The sequence below is a fragment of the Megascapheus bottae genome, chromosome 29 (genome assembly GCF_031878675.1).
Source record: "Megascapheus bottae isolate mThoBot1 chromosome 29, mThoBot2.hap1, whole genome shotgun sequence".
Classification (NCBI taxonomy): domain Eukaryota; kingdom Metazoa; phylum Chordata; class Mammalia; order Rodentia; family Geomyidae; genus Megascapheus; species Megascapheus bottae.
Genome location: NC_143537.1, coordinates 8,180,955 through 8,198,611, shown reverse-complemented (window position 1 = coordinate 8,198,611; position 17,657 = coordinate 8,180,955). Strand labels below are relative to the sequence as shown.

The 17,657-nt window shown below is 45.5% G+C and overlaps 1 protein-coding gene and 2 long non-coding RNA genes across 9 annotated transcripts in view; 2 read left to right on the top strand and 1 right to left on the bottom strand.

Annotated features, from left to right (window-relative positions):
* LOC150044625 (uncharacterized) overlaps positions 1–7,496 on the top strand; it is a 16,028-nt gene extending 8,532 nt beyond the window's left edge. For both annotated transcript variants that reach the window (XR_016533122.1, XR_016533123.1), the window contains one exon: positions 7,350–7,496. This is a non-coding gene — a long non-coding RNA (uncharacterized LOC150044625). The remainder of the gene's footprint in view (positions 1–7,349) is intronic.
* Positions 4,093–15,533, bottom strand: LOC150044624 (uncharacterized). Of its 4 annotated transcripts, none has more exons than XM_090321288.1 (3): positions 15,516–15,533; positions 7,473–7,528; positions 4,093–6,921 (listed from the first exon to the last, which is right to left on the bottom strand). In XM_090321288.1, exon 3 carries the CDS (start codon positions 6,818–6,820, stop codon positions 4,148–4,150), a length of 2,673 nt encoding a protein of 890 aa, XP_090177414.1. In that variant the 5' UTR covers positions 6,821–6,921; positions 7,473–7,528; positions 15,516–15,533; the 3' UTR covers positions 4,093–4,147. The 4 variants fall into 4 exon arrangements, with proteins under 4 accessions (XP_090177414.1, XP_090177411.1, XP_090177412.1 ...); XM_090321285.1 differs by lacking the exon at positions 15,516–15,533 and adding an exon at positions 12,370–12,458; XM_090321286.1 differs by lacking the exon at positions 15,516–15,533 and adding an exon at positions 12,366–12,450.
* On the top strand, positions 12,606–17,657 carry LOC150044623 (uncharacterized). Of its 3 annotated transcripts, XR_016533127.1 has the most exons (4): positions 12,606–12,716; positions 12,979–13,052; positions 15,489–15,763; positions 17,105–17,657. It is a non-coding gene; the product is annotated as an uncharacterized LOC150044623 (long non-coding RNA). The 3 variants fall into 3 exon arrangements; XR_016533126.1 differs by lacking the exon at positions 17,105–17,657 and having other exon boundaries at positions 15,489–15,838; XR_016533128.1 differs by lacking the exons at positions 12,606–12,716; positions 12,979–13,052; positions 17,105–17,657 and adding an exon at positions 13,192–13,239 and having other exon boundaries at positions 15,489–15,838.

Below are 17,657 nucleotides of genomic sequence, written 5' to 3'. Positions count from 1 at the left end.
TAAAAAAAAAATAAAAAAAAAAATACCAAAAAACCCTGCATTCAGCACCTCATCTCTGAATGGTCTGCAGAGCACTGTGCCATTCGAGATGGATTTCCATAGATCATCAGGTGGTGGGCATCTTTTCCAGGCTTTCCAAATCTTGCATAGAACCCAAATGAGGACACCCGCATTCTCTACCATTTGTGTCAGCAACACAGAGACCTGGATTAAGCATTTCATGTGGTAAAAATGCACAGTGATGTTAGGATTCTGTTTTTGGCATCAACTCTTCACTCAACTGGGAACACCTGTTCTGTCATTGTGCAGCTGGTTTTCTCGTGACCTGGCTTTCCATTACCGTCAGTGTCCCCCGCCACTCAGCCTGCACTCTCTTCCCAAGATGCTTTTCTCATATGCTCAGCATTCTGCCTGATTCCCAAGTCAGCTGACTTCTAAGCCCTCCACCCAGACTGAGTCCCAGCAAAACAAGTCTTATGATCCTGCTACTAAGCTGGCTAGGCTGGCCTGTGAATGCCTGCGGGGCTCCCTGCAGGCGATGCTGTCTATTCTGTCCTGGGAGAGGCCACTTTCATAGCTGTCACATATAGTTGATAAATGTCCATATGCCCATCTTTAATAATAAAACCAACTTCAGGCAAAACTCATGGCCAGCAGTCCCCAAATCTCAGTGGCCATGGAGAAAACGCCATTTGTTTTTCTGACAGGTCAGTAAAGGCAGTTTTGCCTCAGGCTGGGAACAGACATAAGGCTGTGTTACTTATCCTTGATCCCCTAAACCAATGGCCACCTCTGTGAGACTCTTCCCATAGAAGGTTCGGAAGGGAGTGGCAGTACCAGTGAGTCAGAAACATCTGTCAGAGTCGTAGCTCAGAACCGACACAGGGCGGGGAGTTTGGCCTAGTGGTAGAGTGCCTGCCTAGCATGCACGAAGACCAGGGTTTGATTCCTTGGTACATAGATAGAAAACAGCTGGAAATGGTGCTGTGGCGCAAGTGGTAGAGCTCTAGCCTTGAGAAAGCCCAAGGACAGCACCCAGGCCCTGAGCTCAAGCCCCAAAACTGGCAAAAAACAAACAAACAAACAAACAAAAAACATTGACACATTGTCACTTGTGGCCACAGTCCACTGGCCAAAGCCTAAAGTCTACAGGGTAAGTCAAAGATTAGGAGGGAAGATTCACAGGCAACTAATACAATCTACCTTTATAGATTGGAGTGTACTTGCAGTTGAAATCTAGCCAGCAGGATATGTGAATACATTTCTAACTTTCAGGCCTTGCTTTTGTTGGACTCATCCTGCCTTTCCCCTGCTCACCAACTGAGCAGACATTAAAGACAGCTCTCCAGGTAGGACTACCTCTAGTTACATGCATCCAATTTATGCTCCTGATTTTTAGCATGTGAGTTCTGATATCGTAGAACCCTAGCTGGTATAGCATTCACTCATTCAAGTATTCGCTGTGGGAGTTCTTTAAGTCTAGCATTGTGCTAGTCCCAGGAGAAGTGACAGCAAAACCAAATGTGGCTGTTCCATATCTTATTGTATTGATGGTCACACAAATCTACATGTGATAACACTAAACACACACATTCTCAGGACTGCATGTAAAACTGGGAAATAAGTACAAGATCTTTAGGTTGTACCAATGTCAATTCCTACTAGTGATTTCAAACTATAGTTTTACAAGATGTTAATATTGAGAGAAAAGAGTTTGGCCTAGTGGTAGAGTGCTTGGCTAGCATGCATGAAAACCTGGGTTCGATTCCTTGGTACCACAGACATAGAAAAAAAGCTGGAAGTGGTGCTGAGGCTCAAGTGGTAGGGCCCTAGCCTTGAGAAAGTCCAAGGACAGTGCTTAGATGCTGAGCTCAAGCCCGGGACTGGCAAAAAAAAAAAAAAAAAAAAAAAAAACTGCTTACAAAACCAGAAGGGGGGGCTGTGGCTCAAAGTGATAGCATGCTAGCCTTGAGCAAAAAGAAGCCCAAGAACAGCACCCAGGCCCCAACTTCAAGCCCTATGGCCAACAGGGGGAGCTTGGAGAGCATTTTGCCCACTGTCAGAAAGAGGAGCTCAGATCTTATAGTTGAAGACACTTTACATTTCAGTATAACTAAACCCACAGGCATCCTTGCCTGTGGTGTGTCTGCGGGGAAGCCTCAGGGCACCTTCACACTCAGGATGGTGGGGGAACAAATCTGGTCCCAGCCCTTGGAAACCCTCTCCTCTGGACATGGGGGCCCATGGGGGAGAGCTCCCTTGGATGCTATCTGGACAAAGGTGAGCCAAGTGCCATAATTCATCATCGTTTTAGGCAACCTCTAAGTCCTGGACTGCCTCCAGCTTAGGACCAAAGCAGGGTGCACCGTGGGCTGGGGTTTGCATAGCACATTTGCTCGGGTGGGAATTCTAGCCTAGTGCTCCTCTCACTTCTCTCCCCAGCTCCCCACCCGTCCCCTGGCTCTCCTCTCTTCTGTTCCTATGCACCTATGCATGCTCACCTGTTTCCCTCCGTATCTCCGCCTGTGAGGTCCTCCTGTTGTTGGCTGGTATCTACCCACTCGGCCAACTATAACATTCTTCAGTGCCCTCCCCAGAGCCCCAGACCAGGTCAGACTCTATTCCCTGCCATTGCCCCCTGCTCGAGGGCAGTCTCCACCCCTACACGGATGGGGCTGCAGCAGGAATGTATGCCCAGAATTCTGTGCATTGGGATACCTCAAGACACTCACTGGAAAGGTGGCCAGCCTCCACTTGGTTCAAGTGTCCTCCCTGTGCCACAGGTACTGCTGGAGATTCAAGGAGGGGGCCTAGGGATGGAGACCCCAACCTACAAATTCTTGGGACAGTGATTTCATTCATGAGAGACTGTTTTTTACCATTTGAGTTACCTAGCACTTCTATACTGTTAACAATATTCCATGTTAAATTCTGCCCCAACAAATTGTTCCTGTGGTGTCTGCTCATTCAAATGGCCTGTCCACTCCATGTTCCGCTCCAGCCCCGGGAGTGGTATTACATTGATAAGGTGGTGGGACCCGAGCTATTAGCCAGTGAGATGAGTCCCACTTTCCTCTTCGGTTTAGGCCTGTCAGAAGCTACTCCACAAAGAAATGACATGTGAGTGGCTGTATAGAGTTTTCCACCTGCAATCACAGCCTGTATACATGGAAAGAATTTCTTTTATTAGAGTTCCACATTACCCTGCCTCAGATTATCTGGCCTTCATGATAAATAGGGAGCCCCGAACACCATCATGTTTTACAACAGATAATATACACATTTAGTGTGTGGAATCTTTACATTCTGGAACAAACATTTGACAAGATTTTTCCTCCTCTTTTGTTCACTAACAGCTAGGGTTTGTCTTTATTTTATTTTTTGTAGCTTTTAATAGAATGCCTTCTTCCCAACATCCTATTCACAGAAATCCCTGAATCAATTTTTTCTGTAAGGTGCAAAGTCACATCGAAGATGTGTTCCATTACTGAAGATAAATTCCTCTCCATTGTTGAATCTTCCAAGTTTTCAAACATCACTCATTTACCATCCACTAAGGGGCTTCATTTGAAAGTCTAGAAGTTTTACCTATTCAGTTAAATGTATTATGACTATATTTGAATCAGTTTGGATTTTGAGCCTCTCCTACTTCTTGTTAATGCTTATCCTTTTTTTACAAGGAAATATAATTTGATTCAATTATTATAACTCATGATCACTAACACATCCATATTCCCTGAAACCTTTCTGTCCCTGAATTTGCCTTTTGGAGGCCTTTGTGTTTTCCCCCGACACTGATTAAAGTGAAATTGGGATTCAAAGCTAGGCCTGATTCTTCTACATTTCTACTCACGTAGTTTATTCAAATAGGAGTGTTATGGTGACTGATTTATATATCAAGTCCTTTCCTCATCTGCATATTTTATATCCAGACATGTCTGCTTTTTTTTTTTAAGACTTTAAAAAATAGTCCACATCCTTGATAGGTCTGATTCCCAGTGTGAACTACTTTATAGTCCAAAGTGTCTCAGCTATCTTAACACTGGAGCCATCTTTGCTGGCTATGATTGAAAAACCACACAGAATTACTCATAGTGATCTAGAATTTCATTTATACTATGGAAACTACAAGCCATTAATAAGAACCTCAGAAATTCTTACATTCATAAGGTTTTTCTTCCACTTGAGTTCTTTGAGAATTGGTAAGCTCTGCCTCCCACAGGGGAATCCTCATCCTGGTCCCTTCCAGAACATTCCCTCCCTCGTAGATTCTGTACTGGGATGGGCCACTGTGACTTCCCATATGCACCATATTGGAAGATTCCTCTCCCGTGTGGATTCTTTTATGCTTGGTAAGATTGGATCTGATATTAAATGCCTTCCCACACTCATTACATCGGTATGGCTTCTTTCCAGTGTGGATTTTTTTGTGTTGATCCAGGACGGACCTATAATTGAAAGATTTCCCACACTCACAATTATAGGGTTGATTCCCACAGTGGACACTTTTATGATTGATAAGACTTGAGTGTGAGATATAAGCCTTCCCACACTCATCACATCCATAGGGCTTCTCCCCTGTGTGGATTCTCCTGTGCACTGTGAGGCCTGAGCTGTTCCTGAAAGCCTTCCCACACCAGTCACAGATGAAGGGCTTCTCCCCTGTGTGGATCCTCTTGTGCTGAGAAAGGAGTGAGCTGTAACTGAAAGACTTCCCACACTCGGCACACTTAAAGGGCTTCTCTCCAAGATGAACTCTCTTATGGCTCAGCAGAGTTCTGCTTGAGAAGAAAGCTTTTCCACATTCGTCACACATGTAGGGTGTCTTGCCAGGGTGGGTACTTTTATGGTTAATAAGGCTTGAATGTGAGATGTAGGCTTTTCCACACACATCGCACTCGTAGGGCTTCTCCCCTGTATGTATTCTCTTATGAACTTTAAGGCTTGAGTTGTTTCGGAAGACCTTCTCACACCTGTCACATTCATAGGGTTTCTCTCGAGTGTGTACTCTTTTGTGTTGAGAAAGGAGTGAGGTGTAATTAAAGGATTTCTCACACATATCACATTTGTACGGCTTCTCCCCAAGATGAATCTTTTTGTGGTTTAGAAGGGTGCGGTGTGTGGCAAAGGCTTTCTCACACTCATCACACTTGAAGGGCTTTTCCCCAGGGTGTACACTTTTATGATTTATAAGACTGGAGAGGGAGATGTAGGCTTTCCCGCATTCTTCACATTTGTAAGGTCTCTCACCAGTGTGGATTCGCTTGTGTACTTTAAGACCTGAATTGTTTCTGAAGGCTTTTCCACATTCATCACACCCAAAGGGTTTCTCCCTTGTGTGAATCCTTTTATGTTGTTCAAGGGCAGAACTGTAGTTGAAGGATTTCTCACAATAGCTACATTTATAGGGCTTCTCCCCTAGATGGATTCCTTTGTGGTTTTTAAGGCTCGAGCGTGAGATATAGGCTTTCCCGCACACATCACACTCGTATGGTTTCTCCCCAGTATGGAGCCTCCTGTGGACTTTGAGGCCTGAATTGTTTCTGAAAGTCTTCCCACATACATCGCATACGAAAGGTCTCTCTCCAGTATGAATGGTTCTGTGCTGAAGCAGCAGCGAGTTATAACTAAAAGACTTGCCACACTCCCTGCACTCATGGGCTTTCTTCCCAGGGTGAATGCTTTTATGGACTGCGAGTCCCGAGCTGTAGCTGAATGCTTTGCCACAGACCTCACACTTGTACGGCTTCTCTCCGGTGTGGATCCGTTTGTGCACGATGAGGCCTGAGCTGTTCCTGAAGGCCTTTCCACATTCATCACATTCGTAAGGCTTCTCCCCGGTGTGGATGACTTTGTGCTGGATGAGGAGAGAGCTGTAGTTGAAAGACTTCTCACACTCATCACATTTGTAAGGTTTATCTCCAAAGTGGATGCTTTTGTGGTTCAGAAGCGTCCTGCAGGTAATGAAGGCCTTCCCACACTGGTCGCACGCGTAGGGCTTCTCCCCGGTGTGGATCCTCTTGTGGACCCTCAGGCCCGAGCTGTTACTGAAGGTTTTCCCACAGGTGTCACACTCGTAGGGCTTCTCCCCCGTGTGGATCCTCTTGTGGACTCGGAGGCCAGAACTGTTCCGGAAGGCCTTCCCGCACTCCCCGCACTCGTAGGGCTTCTCTCCTGTGTGGATCCTTTTGTGCTGGTCCAGAACGGAGCTATAATTGAAGGACTTGCCACACTCATCACACTTGCAGTTCTTTTCCCCCGAGTGGGTGCTTTTGTGGTTGATGAGGCTGGAGTAGGACATGTAGGCTTTCCCACACTCCTCACACTTGTACGGCTTCTCCCCGGTGTGGATCCGCTTGTGGACGCGGAGGCTGGAGCTGCTCCGGAAAGCCCCCCCACAGTCGTCACACTCGTAGCGCTTTTCCCCCGTGTGCATAATTTGATGTTGAACAAGGCGGGAATTGTATTTAAAGGATTTCCCACACTCCTCACAATCGTGCGATTTCTTCACCGCACTGTAGTTTTGCTGCAGACTGGAGTAAGAGTTTCCATTAATGTTTTCCACACACTTCCCCTGCCCACTGCATTTCTGTTCGGCCGGGGCAGTCTGGTGTGTGTTATGCTTTGAGCTCAGGTGTAAGTTTTCCTCAGATGCCTCGTCTTTCTGTTCTGTCTTTATATGGGCTGTATTCTCGGCTTTGCCAATCTTCTGCCTGATAGCCGTTTTGTCTTCCTTCATCCTTTTCAACTCAGGCTTTTCTGACTGCTTCTCTACCTCGCTGTCCCAATCATAAATTTCACCAAGTTTAGGTTTCTGCATGTGATCCTTGTGAAGACCTTCTGCCTCTGGCCTTTGAAAGCCTGTATTTCCATTCTTACAAGTGGATTCCTCATCTTCAGTGCCTGTCTTCAAATGTGACCCTATACCAGGAAAAGGAAAAATGATACCTGTTTACTTTGTTGATAAATAGCTGGGAAAATAACATTAAAATTCACTCATCTACTTGACAGATATTTATTGGCTGTTACGTGAGGATAGCATTTTAAGTACTTGGAATACAGTGGTGGATGTGGAATATTTTTGTCTCTGTGGAACTAATGCTAAAACATTAGAATCTTGGATTTTTTTAATGTACCAAAGCATTCTCTTATTTCATAACAGCCTGGCATGAGAGTTAAGTTGAAATGGGTTGAAATGATGCATGGGACCAACCAGGTTATAAAAAATATCATTTTGTCATGTAAAAACAAACCAAAACAGACAACATTTCTAAAATATCGGGAAGGACTAATTAGACGAATGTTAGTCATAACTTGTTTTATTAAGAAAAGTTATACATTATCATCAGGTGACAAGTGTAACCAAGGAAAGAAGAAATCAATACCTGAGTAGAGGTGTCGGGGAGATGGCTGTGGTTATGAAATCCTGAGGACAGTCAATTACGGAGAAAGAAAACACCTGCTGGACTTACCCTTCCAGGAAAGCTGTCAGCCAGGGAAGAAATCCAATGGAAGAGCATGCTCCAGCCTGCTGGGAATAAGTTTTACCCCTACTTATGAACAGGTTTACCACAGGGAACATCAAAGATAAGAAGCAAAAACACAAACCATCAAGCAAAAGAAAGTACAACTGGCCCTTCCCGCAGCTAAAGGTGTTGCATCTGAAAATCCGGCCAACCATGAATCAAAATATTCATAAAAAACAAAACCAGCCAGGCACTGGTAGCTCCTGCCTATAATCCTAGCTACTCATGAGGTTGAGATCTGAGGATCACGGTTTGAAGCCAGCCCAGGTAGGAAAGTCTGTGGAACAGACTGTTATGGCCCATTGACCACCAGAAAACTAGAAGTGGAGCTGTGACTCAAAGTAGTTTAGTGTTAGCCTTGAGCAAAAGAGCTCAGGGGCAGTGCCCAGGCCCTGAGTTCAAACCTCATAACTGACAACAAAAACTGCACCTATATTGAACATGTATAGGCTTCCCCCCCCCTTATAATCATTTCTTAAAGACAGCATAATAGATTGACATTGTATTTATACTGTTTTAGGCATTGTAAGCAATTTAGACACACATACCTTTTACAGACATGCATATGTTAACATATAACTACTCTGCCATTTCCCATATGAGATTTCGGCATGTGTAGCAGATTGTTATTTGTGGGATCCTAAAATAAATCTCTTGTGGATAAAAAGGGATGACTGAAGCTGGGCACAGAGGCTTATACCTGTAATCCTAGCTACTCAGTGTTAGCCTTGAGCTGAAGAGCTTAGGAACAGCACCCAAGCCCAGAGTTCAAGCCCCATGACCGACAAAAAAAATGGGATAACTGAAATCCTGCCTAGGTTCAAATATTATCTAGTTACTAACCATTTACAATCAATAAGATTGTTGAAATCAATAAAATTATTGTATTGAAGTACTAAAAACAATGTCCTTTAGTGAGTGCTATGCTATTAATATTTTTTATTATTTATTAGAGGATTGAAGTGATAAGACCACGAGGGCTCTGCCTTTGTGATGAATCTATCAATGGCATTGTCATGGAAGTTTTGCTGTTTCCCTTTGTGCTTCCACCACGTGAGGGCACTTGAAAGCCTCTTGCTAGATGGTAAAGCCTTTATCTTGGACTTCTCAGCTTCTAGAACTGTGAGAAGTAAATTTTTCTGTTAGACTGTGGTATTTTATTATAGCACATGCGCACATGCGTGCGCACACACACACACACACACAAAATCAGGAAAACTGGCACTCAGCAAAGCCTAGCATTCTATATCCTGCCACCTGAAGATTCCCTGAACACAAACACATGAAACTGACTATGCTAACTCACCTCACTAGCCCAGGACTCACTGATCCTCAGCCCTTTGTCGTGCTAATGCTAATATTTAATTTTTGTGGTGCTGGCGACTGAACCCAGATCCTTGCACATGCTAGGCAAGTACAGTACTCCATCACTTCAGCAATATTCCTGGCTTTTTTTTTTTTTTTGGTGGGTCGTGGGGCTTGAACTCTGGCCTGGGCATTGTCCCTGAGCTCTTCAGCTCAAGGCTACTGTCCTACCCTAGAAGTTAATTGGAGATAAGAGTCTCAGGTCCTTTTGTGCCCAGGCTGGCTTTGAACCTTGATCCTCAGATCTCAGCCTCCTAAGTAGCTAGGATTACAGGTATGAGCCACTGCGTCAGGCTTCCCTGGCCATTTTTGTTTTTGAAATAGTGTCTCACTGCTTTTGCCCAGCTGGTCTCTAACTTGCCTCTGCCTCCCAAGTAATTGGTACTGCAGGCCTGGGCCATTATACCTAATTCTTTTCAACTTATATCCTTTGGAACTGTGCGACTGGCTGCTGATTGGCCTAATCTGCATGACATTAAGTTTTACCTGTTCTCTCTTGATCCTAATCAGGGACCAGAAGTCTCCCGAAAGTGGCTCAACTTACTATTCTGTTTGGGGAGAGACACAGTATTCCATCTCGGTACAATTCAGTCAAAAACAGAGGAAGAACAAACCAAAACAGCACTAGCACAATTGTTACTAGCATATAAAGGCAATCAAGACAATGTAACATAATACTCAGCCTTACAATGTGTAATTTCTGATATATTTCCAAGTGAGTATTAATAAGAAAGTTAGGTTTTGATTTGATTAGACTTGCTTTACTTTTCCCCCTCAGGCCCTAGGCTAGTCTAGGGGATGAAGAAATTAGACAAGGCCTGGCCATCAAGGAACCTGAAGACTTTAGGAGACTGTCAGAAAAATTAAAAATGTGATTAAAAAAAAATCCATAAGAGAGGCAAACATTGAACAAAGATGAAGGGGGTAGGGCTAGACTCGGAGCAGGAAGGACTAGAAGGAGCTGTGGGATTAAAGAAGTGGACAGCCCTTAAGAGGGACGAGCAGGTACAAAGCAGCTAATAGTCACCATCCTTAGGGCATCTGGAGCGGTGGGTTTAGATAGGCTGGAATAATGGGGTCCTGATGTGATCATGAGATTTGGGGCAAAGGAGTGGTACATGTGCTACTTTTACAGCTAAATAAGATCACTTATTATTAGATGTTAGCCATTATTTTCTGTAAAGGGCTGAACAGTAAATATTTTGGTCTTTATGAGCCATTTAGGACTGCTGTTATTTGTAAATATCTTGTAAGATATTTACACTTGTAAGCTATACAGAAACAAACAGACCCAGTAGTTTGCCAACTGCTATTAGATTATGTCAAGGATGGGTTTTGGAGTCATGATACTGTTTCATTGTAACATGGTACTTGGTTGAGCTCTGTGTGCTTCTGTAATATTTTCTGCAGTGCTTTATTGTAGTTTGCTATAAATTATTTTTTAAAGCTAATATCAAGGAATTTGACTTAGGATAATGTGACAATGGTATTAGAGTTGTTAGAAGTATCTTGTAGTGTCTGGAAATTGTTGAGGATTGAAAAGTCCATTATATTCTACTTTGCTGTGTTTTTACATAAGAAATATCCTTGAAGGATCACTCATATTAGCTGCACCAGGAAAATGGATTGAGAAGAAATAAAACCAAGACAGGAACTTCTGGAGGTTACTACAGTCCTATCAAGAAAGCTGATATGGTGGCTGTCATGCATCCCCTGTGACATAGGAAATAGAAGCTTTCCAAAAATCACAGCTTTCAAAAGAGCCAGAAAGATTTAAAGCTCTCTTTAGTCTGAAGGGCTACATGGAAATCAAGTCTTCACGAGTCCTTAACCCTAACAGCTTGTTTATATCGATCCAACGTCTGCCACAGAATTTTCTCCATCACTTATCATTTACATACAATCCACCGCCGCTGGGTATTTCTGTGCTTACTCCTGTGTACTATCACTGTATACCCTGATAGTAAGAACCTTTACTTAGTTCCTGTTTCTGTTCCAGAGAGCTTAGATGACTCAAAAAGAGAGCAATTCCAACTTACTCTGGATGAAAATCCCTACTACTAACAGAATGCTATATGCTGACATCCAACCATACTCCCCAAGACAACCTTAATGGGTTTCTATCATGGGCCTATGAAGGAAGAGACAAGAAAAGAGACTTTGGTATCAAGATTGTAAATGGCTAACCAAAACAGATTCTGTTGTTTGAAAGTCAAAATAAAGATTAAGGGTAACGTTTTTTCTGTATATAAAAAAAAAAAACAGGACTAGAATATACCTGGTAGTGGATAAGAGACTTCTAGTCACGCCAGAGAATAAGGCTAGTAAAGGAGATTCTGAAAGGCCAGCTGAAACATTTTCTGAAGCTAAAGGACAGAGATTGGCTTGAGAAAAGTCATTGAAAGAATGACTCTATTAGGCCAGAGAAAGATTAAACATCATAAAAACAAGTCTCAGTTGGAAAAGTATAATTTGTTTTTTACTGTTTTATTTATTCCTTAAACAGTCTATGTGGTTATTATAATAATGATTTGGTGTAGGTAATATAACAATGTGTCAGACTGGGTGAGCTCATGTAAAAACAAATATTATTTTATTAGATCCTGTCTTCAAAAACCCTCACACAATGTCATTCAGTGTGTCATTGTAGAAGGTAACAAAGAAACTGGAAGCAACCCAAATGTTTCTGAATGTGGCTTAAAAAAAAAAACAAAACAAAACCAAGTACTAAAAGCAGTGACCAACCCATTACCACAACTTCTGTTACGCAGAGATCTGTGAAACAGATTAAATCAAAGGATGCCGAGGCCAACAGAGGACCACCTGTCTGAAGAGAGATGAATAATTCCATTTACATTTGCCAGTATCTGAATAAAGAAATTCTGGAAGGATACATTCCAGTCAACAAGCAGAGCCTCTGGGAAGTCGACAAAAATGTTTCCAGCAACTTTTTCGTGTATTTTAATTTCAGGACCCTTACCAATGTATTCCACGTTCAGAAATACGACTACTCGTTTAGAGAGACAGAAACAAGTTTTTAAAACAACATCAGCCCGGTGACGAGTCGACAGGCCTTCCAGAATCACCCGCACACTCCCGGGCCGCCCTCCCCGCCCAGGCCAGCACCGCACCCCACCCCACCGCACCCCCGGCCCGGCCCGGCCCCGGCGGCTCTCACATTCCCCCCGGGGCTCCCGGCCAGGGGAAAGGGGCGGGGCGGGGGGGGTCGGGGCTCTTCCCACCCCCTGCCAGCGGCTGCAGGGAGCCGGGGCGGCCCTCACGCGGGCCGGGGCGCCGGGATGGGGGGGGATGCCCGGCCCGGGTCGGGCGTGGGCCGCGCTCGCTCCCCAGATCCCGCCCGAACCCCCCGAGGAAGGGGCCCTTCCACCACCCCCCTCCCCACCCCACTGGGACAAGAAGGGGCAGGGCGTGGCGGGCGGGGCCCGAGGACGCGCGGGGCGGCCCCGGACTCACGTACTGGCGGTGGCGCGGCGCCGCGGAGCCCGGCCGCCGGCGGGACAAAAGCGGGGACTGGGGTGGAGGGGTCTGTGTGCGTGTGGGGAGGGGGGCGGGAAAGGCCCGACCGGAAGGACCGCGCCGGACCCGCCCCCTCCCGCCACCCCGGCAGGGCACTTCCGGGGCCGCTCTGGGACGCCGGAGGACTGGCGCTCGTTGGTCCGGCCGGGGGCGGACGCCACCCGCGCGCACCCGGGAAGGTGGTCCCTCGACGGCGGCGGGGGCCGCGGCCACGGAGCCTGTCACCAAAGCGGGACGGAGGCCTCCGCCAGCCCCTTCGCGCGCGCGGTCTTCTGGCCCGCAGTGCAGGCATGGCGTCCCACCAGGGGTCCCTGGTGGTGGGGAAGGCGGTTCGCGGCCTGGCCCAGGGCGACGCCGCCCGCCCTCCTGGTCCTGAACACCCATCTTATTTTAAATCGCGGTGGTGGTTCTGCTGTTTCATTAACGGGGCTCCAGGATCGATCTGGGCACTGAACTGGGGAACCTGAGGGTGAAGGTGGCAGCTCTGAACCCGACGCTCCGCTTCACGAGGGCTTTCCGTTCTCACCACTTCTCTCCACTTGTCACACAGGTACCTGCTGTTCTCTTCCATCTGCTCTTCCCTGAGCTACCAAAGAGCAGCCATCCTTTGTGCAAGTGGACAAGGTCAAGGGAAAAGTGTTGTGACAGATAAAGAAAACAGTGCCTGTGTGCTTTTAATCTCATGAATACAATGCTCATGAATACGATGCTTATTTCTGAATTCTTCCTCCCTGTTTCCCAGGCCTCATTTCCCCTTATCTATCCTGCCTCAAACCAAGTCCTCCAAGCTCCAGCTGGGACCTCTAGCCAGGTACCGCAGCAGAAAACATTTTTGTGGCTCTTTAAATAAGAACAATAGGGAGTTAAAAGCACTAAGAAGATTAATTGGGAGGAACATTAGAAACAAAGAACAAGACAACATTCACCACCACAACTGTTATCTCCCGTTGCAGCTGCATCAAAACATTAGAAAATGGGTATAACTACACTATTTTAAGAGAATACGGTTTTATTTATTTAAATCCAAAGAGAGTTAACTTGAAAAGCCAGAGTAAGTGATAAGAGAATTTTATAAGGGGCATGGTTTCAGGATTAACACAAAGGAAGAGTTTTATTATGCACAAAAACCAACTAGAATAATAGAAAGACAGACTTTGTGTGTGTGTATGTGTGTGTGTGGTGGGAGGGGGGTGGGGTTTGGGGGCTTGAACTCCACCTGGGCGCTGTCCCTGAGCTCTTCAGCCCAAGGCTACCACCCAACTCTTGAGCCAAGCCCTACTTCCCGTTTTCTAGAGGTTAATTGGAGATAAGAGTCTCAGGTCCTTTTTTGCCCGGGTGGCTTTGAACCTTGATCGTCAGATCTCAGCCTCCTGAGTAGCTAGGATTACAAATGTGAGCCACTGTGCCCTATGGAAGGAAGACTTTCTGTCCAAGAAGAATAAGCAAAAAGACCAAATACTCTGGGGGAGCGATAGCATATGGATGACTGGGAAGCATTCCAAAAAGTAAAATTGGAATTGTATCTAGTCCTTACACCAGGATAAGCCAGATGTAATCTTAGCTGCACAGGAGGCTGAGATCTGAGATTATGGTTCAATGCTAGCCTATGCAAGAAAGTCCAGTTAACCACCCCCCCACCAACAACAACATCAAAAGACTTAAATGTCAAAAAGCATGCAAGAGTAAGGAACACTGGTGTGTGCCTGTAGTCCTAATCATTTACAAAGCTGAGTCTACCTGAAAAGGTCTATGAAAAGGTGACTGACTTCAGTATTTTAAAGCACAGGACTAAAAGAGTTAAGCGATTGAGTCAATTATTGCACATCATATGTCTTAGCTTGTCAAGGCTGCCATAATAAACTGCCTTAAAAGTAGATGGCTTAAACAACAGTTAAGTGTCCTCTTAGATTTTTGGAGACTTGAAGTCAGAGATCAAGGAGTGAGCAGGGCTGGTTTCTCCTGAAGGCTGTGAGAGGGAATCCATTCCATTCTTGCTGCTGAGTTTCTGGGGGTATGTGAGCATCTACTGCATTCTTTGGCCCCTGGACACCTGGCCTCGGTCTTTTCCTTCACTGTTACACTCTCCCTATGTTGGTTTCCATTTTTCTACCTTTTATTAAGAAACCACTCACAGTGACTAAGCTACCCCTGTATCATCTCAACTTAGCTAATTGTATCTGAAATGTGCCTGTTTCCAAATAAGGCTACATTCTCAGGTTATTTGGGTTAGGATTTCAATGTATGCATTTTTTAGAGGAATACCACACAATTCAACAAATATTTTGGTGTCTGAACCATGTGGTATCTCTTTTTGGTGAACCTTACAGTCTCCGAAATAAGTGCATAGAAAAGTCTTCAAGAAATCATCGTAATCTAGTGCACCGTGGTTCTCACTGGTAATCTCAAGCACTTGAGAGGTTGAGGCAGGAGTACTGACATTTCTTCTTTGCCATCCATTGTGAACCAGGAGAATATACAATTTATGAATTAGACATAACAAGACCTTAAGTTGAATCAGATTGCTAAACTCCTCCTGAAGTCCTGCCTTATTCCCCGAGGTCAAGCAAGGCACAGGGACAAATGACCACATACCTATTCACAGGTGGGGTGTACCTATCTGGGCCAAAACCACACTCGGTCCCCAAGTAATTTCATTCCACTGTGGGTCTGACCACAAACATCGCCCTGGGTCCCCAAGAGACAAGAACCCATTCTCTAATTTTACTTCCTTGTTAAGCCCTATATAACCTAACCCAAAATCCAGTCCCTAGCACAACCTCCAATCCCGCGGGAAGGTCTGTACCCCTCCGTGTTCTTCTCCTGTTGATAATCAAGTCTGGCCTATTACTTTTCCATTCTCCATTTTCCTTACACCGCCCAAGAGGAATTGTATGTATTTAGGAGACCTCCAACCTGGATGTAGCAGGTTAGTTTTTCTCAAAATTTGCAAGTCAAATGTTTATGTGGCTGCTTAATTCAGTGCTCTCCTTTGGGGCCTGCCTGTTCTGAGATAAATCAGATACCTTTCTGATATTGATTGTGAGTTTTTCTTCATTACAGAAATGTGTCTGCATTAAGGAATTTCACCTTCTGAATTTGCCAGCAATGGTGCTCTTTTCTTCACTGCTTGCCCTTTAGGATGGATGAGTAATTTCCATTCACACACTGAAACTTCCCTCTGCTGTGCAAAATCTGTGTGGCAGATGGCGCTGTGGAGCTCTGAGCTGGAAGGGAGAATGGAAGAAACCTGGAGAAATCTGTCATCAAGTGCTCTTAAGGATTAAGACACAGCATGGAAAAGGAATATTGACTATTGTTACTGTGATCATATTCCTGTAGGTATTGAATTTTCTTGAGAGGAGTTTGTAACCTTTATCTATCTTGCCAGAATTAAAAGGGACAGGACTAAAGGACTAGAAAGTGAATCTTTAGGCTGGGTCAAAGGTCCTATTAGAAAGCAGAAAAGCACTCAGAGAAGCAGGTGAATAGTAAGGGGTAGAGGTGCTGTGAAACTATCCAACGTCTGTAGACATTCAAAATAGCCAGTGGTAGGTTATTCTCCTAATAATGAAACATGCTGGCCTACTGTCGATGGGGACTGCATTCTTCTGAAGAAACATCTCTATGGAAGTTGGGAAATTTGCTTCCCCACTCACATGGAAATTGATGGAAGACCTCAGATTCTCACAATGTGGTCAAGCCACAAATGAGTTCCTTTACCAAATCCTCCCCTCCCCTAAGACAAGTGTCTTTATATGATTCTGGCCCCTGTGTTTTCCACCTGCGTTAGTCATTTGGGCAAGGTGGAAGGGGAGAAGGAGGCTGCCTTCTACTTTATGCTGCTGGTTAGTGAAGGAGTGGGAATTTTTGAGCAAAGAAATAGTTACTCTCTACATTACTGGCTGCTGTTTCCCACATCCTGAGGAGCATAGAAAAAAAATATATTTTTGATGAACCTGTGCTAGCCTTTGCATTTTTGAATGTGTATTGAATTTGTATTTTCTTTAACTGGCCTTTCTGCTATAACCTTGAGGAAGGTAACAGCAGTTCTCCTGACCAATCTACAACCACCCACTCACCCTTGGGCCCCAGACACTGCCGGATCTGGAGCCTGAGTTACCCTCTGGCAAGGAGTATACACATTCCAGACCCTCCACCTAGGCCAGGAGCTAGAGATAGTGGCCATCTGGCATCTACAAGGTCAGACTTGCAGGGGTCAGCAAACTAGGGCAATCGCAAGCCCGTTACCATGGAGATAAAACCATCCTCCTAGAATCACAATAGGGGCTCCGTCCGATCAGTTCAAAGCACAACAGCCTGCTAGCCCGACCAATGATTAGCCTCGGCCCCTTTCCCGCTTTGTGTTGTGCCAATCATTGCTAGAAGTTTGGTATGAATTTTCGCCCGTGGTGTATCAATTCGTTACTAATGCTTACTGGGGCCTTCCCCCTACCAAAGAATGTACAAAAGGTGCTGTAATTTTGGGCTTGGGGGCCTCTGGTCTGCACTCAACTATCAGTGCGCAGAGACCCGTTGCTCCAGTTCCTCAGTAAACGACTCATTGCAGTTTGCATTGAGCTTTGGCCTCTGGGGATCCTTGGGGGCATGGGGGGGGGCCTTCAATTTTCTGGGCATTATAATCCCATTTTTCCTGCCCTCTCCTGTCTCAATTACAGGACTCTCAATGAACCTAGGAGCTTACAGGGATTTGTGCCTCAAGAAGGACCTGACAAGTCTTTCAACAGGCAAAAAATACGAATGGGCGAAAAGTGAATCATCTCCAGTGATTGAATCCTGTGCAAAAGAAATTTCATTTTAGGGAAACTTAATTCCACTCTGCTTCCCTGGGCAGTTCCAGGGGAAGCAGGCAGGCCAGCCCGGAGCCTGGAGAGTCGGTTCCAGGCCAAGTCCTCACCTTCCCTGGCACCCAGACTGAGCTCTTGGCTTCGTGTGAGCAGCAGGCCCCACACGTGCTGTCCATCAGCGCAACCACTTCCGGTCCTTCCCTCAGAACAGCAACTTCCGGTCCTCCTGAAAGTCATTCCCCACTCGCCCGCTCCGGCCGGAGCTACAGCGGGAGAAAGCCATGTTCTTCCCCGTAGACATCCCTACCGTGCACCTGCCTGTAGATCCGGCATTCTGCACAAGCTGTGCTCTCTGAATGTATGTCTCCGATGATCTGCACCGCAAACAGTGCTTCCTACAGAGGCGGAACCAAGGCGGAGGAAC

Bases quoted from the DNA above. Each gene is read 5' to 3' on its own strand.
- LOC150044624 (XM_090321288.1), bottom strand. From the start codon at position 6,820: ATGCAGAAACCTAAACTTGGTGAAATTTATGATTGGGACAGCGAGGTA.